General features: G+C 40.0%; 1 protein-coding gene across 2 annotated transcripts; it reads right to left on the bottom strand.

Moving 5' to 3' along the window:
- Positions 1 to 1,545: 1,545 nt before the first annotated feature.
- Positions 1,546 to 5,679, bottom strand: cnr1 (cannabinoid receptor 1). 2 transcript variants are annotated; one of them, XM_074684556.1, is made up of 3 exons: positions 5,339 to 5,679; positions 4,880 to 4,963; positions 1,546 to 4,508 (listed from the first exon to the last, which is right to left on the bottom strand). In XM_074684556.1, the coding sequence occupies exon 3, from the start codon at positions 4,461 to 4,463 to the stop codon at positions 3,057 to 3,059; it is 1,407 nt and encodes a 468-aa protein (XP_074540657.1). In that variant the 5' UTR covers positions 4,464 to 4,508; positions 4,880 to 4,963; positions 5,339 to 5,679; the 3' UTR covers positions 1,546 to 3,056. The 2 variants fall into 2 exon arrangements, with proteins under 2 accessions (XP_074540657.1, XP_074540656.1); XM_074684555.1 differs by lacking the exon at positions 4,880 to 4,963 and having other exon boundaries at positions 5,339 to 5,678.
- Between the last annotated feature and the right edge of the window lie 4,418 nt (positions 5,680 to 10,097).

Raw genomic sequence — 10,097 nt, 5'->3', positions numbered from 1 at the left:
ATCCTTTAAATTATTGTCCCAAAAAAATTGTAAGTTTAAAGTTCTTTTGTCCATACTGTTGAATGCACCATTATTGTGATTTTTTCTGTTATTATTATTATTATTATTATTATTATTATTATTATTATTATTATTATTATTATTATTATTATTATTATTATTATTATTATTATTATTATTACTATTCATTAACATTACATTACTGGGAGGTTTTATCCCACAAAAGGGCTCAGTACATAGACTATATAAAACACGGTTAGGGTCAGTGATTAGTTAGCTGGAAGTTAGTAGAAATACAAATACAGACAAATCACATATTTATTTGGTGTAAAATGCTATTCGTCTGGAGTATTTCAACACAAAATAAATTTTTGTAATAGAATGATTGTGACAATAATGAAATATAATTAGTAAAGAATAGCTGTTGATCACAAGAAATGGTGTTGATAGAATAGGTGACATCGTGAAAAGTTACAAACCCCTCATTTTTGGTAGCTTTTCTTTCTTTCTTTTAGCCCCTCCTGACTTGTTCTTGCCTATGGCTCTTGCACAGAGTTTAAGTTTGTGACATTTCCTTTCCTTCACCACCACTTCCCTAACAACCCCTGTGCACACACAAACATTTAACTGTGAAAAAATCCAGGAAGATGTGAGTGTAAATTGTATTTCAACACTTGTTTGAGCCACAACATGTTCTCGTCTTGTCATGTTGACTATGTTGCATTGCGTTGCTATTATTCTCTAGTATCATACTGAAAAGTTAACTCCATCTGACAACACCACAAAAGAAATCTTACAGTACAATTTATTTGTACTTTATTTCTTATTTTTTGTTAGTTTTTATGTTTTCCAACCAATTTCTTTCTTAAATATTGTCTATAAATCGGAAGAACTTGTGTGAAAACTGCCAAAACACCTTGTTAATGTCTCTCAGCTTATTTAGTTTGATGAATGATCCAACATCAGAAGATTTTCTGTTAACTGTGGAATGAACAAAGAGAAGCTGGGAGCTATCAGTCAGCTAATCAATAAATTGACTAACTGCACAATTTTCCTCTATGCCTATGTTAAATTTTTAAAGTGTGTTAAAATCTGAAAACAGGCTGTCACATGTGATAGAGTAAAAGAGAGTAAAACTGTCTCTCTGCTGCTCTTTAGAGTGCTTCATAAATAAATGAAGAAATCCTCTTAACATCTGTGTGAACAGATGTTGTAATCATTCGTGTTTCTGTCATCCAGAAGAGAAGAGGGGCACAGCAGATGTTTAAATAAGAGGATTCTGTTGCACTTAATGTTGACTTTGAAAAAATGAACACAGTTCTACAAACACAGATTAGTGGATGTGTGAAATGTCATTTTTCATTACAGACGCTGCAGCTGTAGTGACAGATTGTCTACTAGGGGGCAGTGGAACACCAGTGATGGTTTGGGCTCTGCTTCTCGCTCAGTATCTGTTCCTCTTTTCTTTTTGGACGAGTCAAACAAAATGTGCTGTGACTTCTGTTCGTAGTCATGGTGGATCAATCAAACAACCACAGACGACAATGACAACCAGCTGCAACTTTATTCAAAAGTTTGAAAACAGCAATACTAAAAACACTTGACTTATTGTGATTTTTAAGTCCTTATTATGCCACCACTGTACAGAAGCCACTTGACAGTTGATATATTGATCTTCAATACTCAATAATACGAGAGGCAGCAAAGCATACTGATAAACAGCTTGTCTGGATTACTTTACACCAAGATAAATGTCTACAGAACAATTGTGCTAAGAGATTCCTAGATTCAAAGTATTGTTAGAAAAAAATTGTCTCTTCACTTAGATTCTTTTGTGAGCTCAGTTGTCGTTTCTCCACATACACACAGACCTCCATTTAAGTTACCGTCTAAAAAAATACCCTTGTCTCTTTGTTTAGATAAGTAAAATTAACAGCAGACTATTTTTTTATTCAGAGTCACGCCAAGAAGTACTTCACTAGGCCCGTGCATGGGTTCTTTTTATTTTACCAAATGATGCCCCGCTGCAACAGTAGCACTAAAACAACTCACCGCAATGATCAAAGGCCAAATCACAAGGTATCACACACATACAAGGCTGAATCCAGAGAAAATTGAACGATTCATGAAAGCAGCTTTAGTCAGAAATCTCTACAGTCTGATGCAGCCCAACCAGCACACTGCATTCAGCCTCACTTCTGATGATTTCAAGGCTTTTATTGTTGTTTTTGTGTGAACGAGTTGATTCAAACACTTTATTTTGCAAGATAACACTGTACATTTGTTAGGTCTACATATGAACAGAGACACGTTACTTTGAAGGTCTAACAGCCAGGGAAATAACTGGACATCACAGAAAATGTCACTTTAGATTGGACAAACTCAAGAGCTGTGGATCCACTGACTTCTGTCTGATGGGAGTTTACATATAATGGTGATAACTGTTTTTTTTTTTTTTCATTTTTATCATGATTAACCTCTTTTTTCTTCTTCACACATTAGCCACCCACTGAGTGTTGTCAAAGACGTGAAACATTAATGGTTATTTCTGGAAATTAACAATCAGAGTCATTAGACCTTTTTGCTCATGAATGTTAATGCATGTACACGTAGAAAGTCAAGACGTGAATTGTTTTATTTGTGGTGCGAGACGTGTTAGAGTCTAAATGACACACATGACAACATGTGGAATTAAAAACATCAGTAGCCCCTTATCCCATAAATGAAGATATATTGTTTTCAAAACCTGAATTCACAGTACAAAAATATAATATGCCTTCACTAACTGGATATCATGAACAGTAAACAGCAGACTAATGATAGTCTGTGGATTCCTTTCAGAATAAGAGTCCTTTCTCTGAACTTGCAATACCATTTGGCACTTTGGCACACCATGTACTCACACACTGACCGAAAATAATGTGACCACTGAAGCGTCTATGTGAGGATGTACTTTCAGGCAAGGATCTTTTTTTTATTACTGCTGCTTTATTGTGTTGAATGGCATTCTTTTTAAGGGAGGATGACATTTACACAGTTTCTCCCATGACAGCCAATTAAACGGCCTCTGCAGAAGTCTCAGTTGACACAGACATGGTTACTTTGGCTATTTTCACAGTGGTCTTCACGCAGCTCTCTGCAGCCCTATTGGCAGAAATGTTGGCATTTCTGTTCTGGCAGTCTGACTCCAGGCTATTGTCCAACTGCTGAGCGCTTCCCCTGCAGGCATGGCAGGAGCTGAGGAAGGCATGCCGCAGGTCCTTGCTCCTCAAGGCGTAGATGATGGGGTTGACGGTGGAGTTGAGCAGGCAGAGCATGCTGCAGAATGCAAACACCGTCTTGATGTCATCGTCCATCTTCCAGAAAAGGTCATAGACCATGATGGCGAGCACAGGGCCCCAGCAGATGACCAGCACCACCAGGATGAGCACCAGCGTCTTGGCTAGACGGATGTCCATGCGGGCCTGCTCAGGGCGTGTGGTCTGCACTTTAGTCCCATCTGCTGAGTAAACAACAAGGCTCTTCTGGGAGGTGCGGCTCAGCATTCGCACAGCATGGTGGTGCGCTTTCCACAGGATGTAAATGTAGGCGTAGATGATGAAAAGAACCAGAACACTGGTCACACCGATCCAGAACAACAGGTAGTTCTCGTCAATCAGAGGGAATATGTCTGAGCAGATGGAGTTGAGGCGTTTACAGTTCCAGCCCAGCAGAGGTAGCACTGCAATGACTATGGAGATGGTCCACATCATGCAAAAAGCGATGACTGCCTTGGTCCGTGTCACAATGCGCCTGTAGGCCAGAGGCCGGTGGATGGAGATGTAGCGGTCGATAGCAGTGAGGAAAAGACTCCCAACAGACGCTGTGAACGAAGCAGTGACGCCGCCAAGCTTGAAGAGGAAAACATTGGGACTGTCCTTCCGGTGAAAAACGTGGAAGTCCAGAAAGCTGTAGACGAATATGACGCTCCCCAAAAGGTCAGCTACGGCCAGACTGCCAATGAAGTGGTAGGATGGTCGACAGCGGAGAGTTCGTGACTGCAGGATGACACAGAGAACCACCAGGTTCTCCAACACTGTGAAGGTACCCAGAGTCAGAGACAGCACAGCCACCGCCAGCTGCTGGCTGGGCGTCAAGATCATGAAACACTCCATGTCCATAAAGTTCTCCCCACATTGTATGGTATTAGTCTCATCTCTGAATGAGCTCCTGTTGCTGAACAAGTCTGAGGCGTTGGTGGGGAAGGGGATGTTCTTCAGAATGAGCTCCTCATCCACAGGTACTTTGTCTGGGAAGGGGTTGCTTCGAAAAGCAGATAAGGGTTTCTGCAGAGAGAAAGCCCCCTTAAAGTTTACATCACTGATGGGGTCGTCGTAGTTGGCATCGTTGGAGCCCAAAAACTGTAAACCAGATGTGATAGTCCGGAAGGTGGTGTCTGCCACACCATCCAACACAGACTTCATGGCTGTGTCTGAGGGTGGTACTGCAGTCAGAGATGCCCGGACAACCTATGAATTAATGACAGACATGTTGGAAAAATGAAGAAAAAAAAAATCCACCTGCACTAAAACACGTTTGCCTACAACTGTCCGATGGACAGAGTGGAACATTTTTTTTTTTTTTTTTTTTAACATCAGAACAGCTTTGGGCCAGTAATCAAATCATGAAACATTTTAATAATAAATCTTTGCATTTGAATAATTTTGTACATTTGTTGGTCTTTGAAACATATCTCATTTAGGTTTTGTCCATAAAGCAAATAATAAGTGCTGTACTTCAAGAAAAGAAAATCTTCCAACATTTACTTTATTCTTCTTCATGATGCCAAAAACAGAAAAACCTTTTAAAATCGAAAGATGAAATATTGAGAAGAACGCACCTCTTTTTTATTGAGTTTTCCTCTAGACCTTAGACCTCCATTAACAGGAGAACTCTTGAAAAACAGACGCTCAAGCCAATTAGTCTGTAAAACCATAAAGAGGCATCAGTGCGCTTGGATGTTGGATGTCTGATTCAGTGTGAGCAGAGTGGTTTCTAACTGCGGACTGATTGCTGTTACATAATGAAGATGTGTATGATTCGCATAGTTTTTCTTAAACAAAACCTATAAATTTAGAATTGTAAAAGACGTTTTCATGGGTTTTCTTTTCTGGTTAATTTGTTCCAAAAAAGCGGCGATGGGCACAGTTACGCATTCAGAATCCGCAAAAATGTGCACAATGAAAAAAAATATTCTTAATTTTCAGGGGAAAAAAACACCTGATTTGAAAATTAATGAGTGGAAAAACAATAAGAAAACCTACTATGAAGGGTTTAAAAGTAGAAAACTGCTCCTTACCTTACATAATTTTCAAAGTGCGCAGAATCGCCCTTTATCTCCGCGCGTCAATCCAATTCAGAAGCGCATCATCCACAGATCTTACATACAAGAAGAAAACACCAGTGCGCTTGTATTAAAAAGATATGACAGTTTCACCATTCTTTTTTCTTTCTCTCTTGATTTCTTTGACTTCACTAAGTTTTTCAGCTCTCAGAATTGGTGCGTCGTCGCTCTTGGAGTGCGCTCCTGTACTGTGGACACAGGTTGCTGCTGCTGCTGCTGCTGCTGCTGTTGGCTCCACTGTCTCTCCAGCCTTTCTCTCTCACACTCTCTCTCTCTTTCTCTTTGTCTCCGAGTCTTCGCGCTTATGAAGCATCGCTCCTACAAGTCGTGTCACGTGTTCCTATGAAGCTCCATCTGCCCTGCCCATGAAGCTCACTGGTGCGCTGCAAGAGGAGGAAAGGGCAGACGACAATGGTGGCGTAAGGATTAAAAAAAAGGGGGAAGAAGAATCTGATTTGAATTCCCAAAGCTCCTCTGAGCAGACGATGTGCTGGACAAAGACCAAACATCAACACAGCAGGAGCAGAAAAAGAGATTAAGGGCAGCTTATAATGTTATCTATGAAATTCAGAAGGTGAATGTGCCAAACATCTACAGTCTACAAGGGTAAAAAAAAAAAAACCTCTACTTCTCCTTCCTTGTAAAGTACCTGTGTAATGATTCTGAACAAGGTGTCCTTTCGTTTCCAGGCTGATAGAGGTTGCACACTTCATTGGCAGTCAGCACAGGTTTGTTTGTTGTGTGAATAATTTAGGAAAATTGCGAAATTGAAGCATCATTTTAACACCCTTTCATACCAGTCTCTCCTTAAATGCACCTTTTATTTTCCTCTACAACAACCTAACATTTTCTGATCCAAATCAACTGTTCGAGTGATAAAAAAGTGACCTTAATTTCTACTGTCTGCAGGAATAAAAAGCGATTCTAGGTTTCGATGATGCTTTACAAACAAAGGTGCACTTCAGCAGCTAAATGCCTCATTCATCAATTAGAAATGAAGCACAGAGAATCAACCAGCTAGTTATCTGCACATTAAATCAGAATTAGCGCACTCATTAAGGAGTCAGATCCTGCCATGAATTTCAATAACAAAGGCACGACCTCAGCTTGGCCCAAGCAAAAAGAGATGCAATCCTCTGATTCTAAAACATCCATTTATTCGTTTCACCGTGTCCTCCGGCCTCATTAGAGACCTGTTTTCAGTCTGAGGAAGAAAAGTCAAGAAGCTGCTCTGCGGAAGATAAAATAAAAACACAAACAGACACTTTAACGTGGCCACAGAGTGTCTCAGAGGACAAGACACAAAATCCGGGTGGCACCTCAAGACTGAAATGAGGCGATAGCTCCATCGTCATCACAGGTGCAATTATTAACATTGCTCTGACGTCTGGGGCTGAAATGAACAAAATGTTCCACATCATTAAATAGGGACACATTATAACCATGAGAGGAACATTTTTATTCCCTCTTTTCTTTACACATGTTCCTCTTTTTTATGCATAATGGATAATTCCACAGTTTAAGCAGCTACTTGTGAACATTCTCAGAGCTGATTCCCATCAAAAGTGAGAAAACACATCATTAACAGCAATGAGTTAGTGTAGTGGATGAAAAGCAACGATACTCGGACCAATTCAACCCTGACAAACTGCAGCATTGCAGGCAGAGATGCCTTGTTCTTGGAAACATCAAAACACTGTGAAGAGATAGAGTTCACAGCTCTTTCTGGGGGTTTCACGGGTCGTACTGCAGCTTGAAGTAATGATCTTTCAGCATCCAATGTGCCTCTGTGAAAATCCTGACAGAAAAATCTGAGAAGTATTTTTTCTATAAGAGAGCATCTGTGTGTGTTGTTTGAGGAGTGAATTTCCCTGTGATCAACACCACCCTTTCTTATCTTGAGTTTTGAACTTCACCTTTCTTTGTGCTTCAAACAGCTTGTGGACACTTCTTGGTTTTGTTTCCTTCAGAGGAAATCTGCAGAAAGGTCAAGGAGTTCTTCATAGACATGAAAGTTTGGTATAACAGAGGCTTGTGCTTCGACAGCTAATATCTTAAAAATCTGTTTCTCTGCCTCCTTTGTTCTGGTTTATGTCGATTACCAAAATCGCTCACTTTTACATTTCACCTTTCTTCCCAAAGTGATTTACAACATCGAGATTCACTGGAGGACTCAAGGATACTGGACAGGATCCAGGAGGCAGACTCACTTTACTTTTAAGAGTTAGCACCAAACTTTCCAATATGATAAAGTTTAGAGTTAGAGCTGGCTCAGGTCTGGACCAGCTCTTAGTTCTGCTGCTTTTCTCTCTGACACACTGAGCTCCTGTTTCCCTCTCTCCTCTATATCTGTCTGTCAATAAAGTTAAAATTTTAATGCTCCATTAAAGTTACTGACCATAGATCTTTCTGGGAGTCCCTGAGCTCTCTTATCTTGTGGGTTCATCTGGATCGTTGCTGTAGACCTGCCAGACTCCTGCTGCTACAGCTGTTGCAACAAGCATTAGTCAAATACTTAAGAAAAAGGTGTCAGATTAAAAATGTGGGGTTTTATTTTGATTTTTTTAAAAGTTAGTGAAATCTTCCAATTCTGGTGTGTACACGTGCTATCATTTTGGGAACACTGAGGCCATTACGTTGACAACAGTGGAGACACAGTAAAGTAGGGGTGGGCGTATTAATCTAAATATTGATAGTACCGATACCAAGATGAGTTTTGGTATCGGATTGATACTTGCGTGATGAGAACGATACTGCAGTTTCTCTTGCGTCATCCAGCAATTTACTTTACTTTCCTCCATCTGCCGCTTCTCTGTGCAAATGGGAGGGACCTTTCTGTTATTTTGCTCTTGTGATTTTTTTTTCCTAAAACAATTGCGGTGGTAGATAGTTATTTTATTACTTTTATAGAATAAAAAATGTGTTTTATTGTTGGGGTTAGTTGATAAAAAGCATTTTTATTGCCTAAAATCTTTGTGCTGTGTTTTACCATAATCATAATCAAAATCAACCAACTCAAGGCAAAAATCACAAAATTACTCAATGATCATTACATTTCATGTAAAAAGTATCGGTATCAGTATCCACGATACAAGCCCTGTATTTACTTGGTATCGGATTGATACCAAAATTCCCAGTATCCCCCATCCCCTAAAGTAAAAAAAGTTGATTTGCAAAATGTGAATTGTAAAAAATGTCTTACCATTAGCTGAACGTGATTCGCAGGCACCAAAGCAATTCTAGCACCAAATATTTGCCCAAGTTTCGAAGTTGTTATTCCAAGTTGAGCAGCCTCTTCTTACTCAAGGGGTCATTACTCTAAGGCATCCAAAACCACACTAATGCAGCTGTGGGGAGTTTAAAAGCCCAAATATAAACAGTTTGACTCACATATTTTCTTTCATGCTGAAAGATGCAGATTTTTACGACCTAATCTTGCACCAGCCACCAGGGGGAGCGCTCATGGTTTAGGCTTCTGGTGTAAATGGTGCTCGACATTTTCCTACAGTAAGCTAGTATTGAGACACACTAATACGTATTGAGAGACATGTGAAAAGTTTACAGTTGTTTGTGATTAAAGCAAAGTTAAAAAATGTTCAAGGCATAAACTTAGCAGTCTAGGTTGTATGCCCCAGGCAAGCCCTGGAGTGTAAGGCCTGCGTTTGGATCCCACTTGTGGCAAATATAAAATCTCTTGATTTTTTTCCACACATCTTTTTTTTTCTAATCTGTGAAGTATGTACCTCAAAACCTGACCACCTACACTCCTTGCTGTCACCTGTGAGTAAAGCAGATGGATGACTCCTATCTGACTCTGCATATATCAAATCGATCATATTTCACCTGCATCTGTTTCAGTCTAAACATAGAAAAGCTTCAAACTAGCAAAATAAGAAACCATCCAGAAATAAAAGGAACATATTCAAATTGATGGGCTCATCATGGTCATCAAATCTTTGTCAAATCCACCACATGGAGCAGCTAGACATTAGGCAGCAGGGCGGTTCATCATCGGACCGACTGGTGACTGTTTCTCTGACTCTGCTGGCATGCTAACCTGTGAGTGAGCAATAAGTGATGGCTCAAGCAAAGCTCACCGCCATCTGCGTTTCAGATGCTGTACGCAACATTTTGTACAGTACTGACTCACTCTGGGTTCATGGATCAGAGGACGGAGCAGGATGGGAGGGGGGCTGAAGTCAGGAGTTTTAGAGTTTAAGATTTACAAACTTATAACAGCATTAAACGTCAGACAGATACATTTTAATGTGGTTTGAGTTTCTTGGTTTGCGTACAGTACGCCTCAAATAAAGGACTGTCCCATTTAAAGGCAGGGTCTCTTTTGGTAGCAGGGTGTGGCTGTATTATTTGATAAATAACATCCAGCCTTGTTTAAAAGCTCAGTTTTTTTTTCAGGTTTTCAGGTCATTTATCTTTTACTTTGCTACCAGACACAACAGAGGGATAGGCAGCAGATTGTGTGGCTAAGAAGCTAGTTCCAACCATCACAGCTTGGTGTGGTTTCTAATTCAACACACAGATGAATGACACTACATTGTTTGGTACTTTACAAGCTAACAGATGTGAATTCCCATGCGGGAAGTGTGAACTGGAAGAATTATATGCATGTATGGCTCCAATTCCCCGGGCATTCAGAACTCTGCTCACTGCATTCACTTATTTGCAGGAGTTGAAAAATCTGATCTGCAGAAAA

Source organism: Halichoeres trimaculatus, unplaced genomic scaffold (assembly GCF_033239565.1).
Source record: "Halichoeres trimaculatus isolate MK-OKI-2021-1 unplaced genomic scaffold, fHalTri1.1 fHalTri1_scaffold_13, whole genome shotgun sequence".
NCBI lineage: Eukaryota > Metazoa > Chordata > Actinopteri > Labriformes > Labridae > Halichoeres > Halichoeres trimaculatus.
The sequence above is the reverse complement of the archived record's forward strand: the minus strand, read 5'-3'. Positions and strand labels throughout refer to the sequence as shown.

Coding starts and splice junctions, on each gene's coding strand:
- cnr1 (XM_074684556.1), bottom strand. CDS start 4,463: ATGAAGTCTGTGTTGGATGGTGTGGCAGACACCACCTTCCGGACTATC.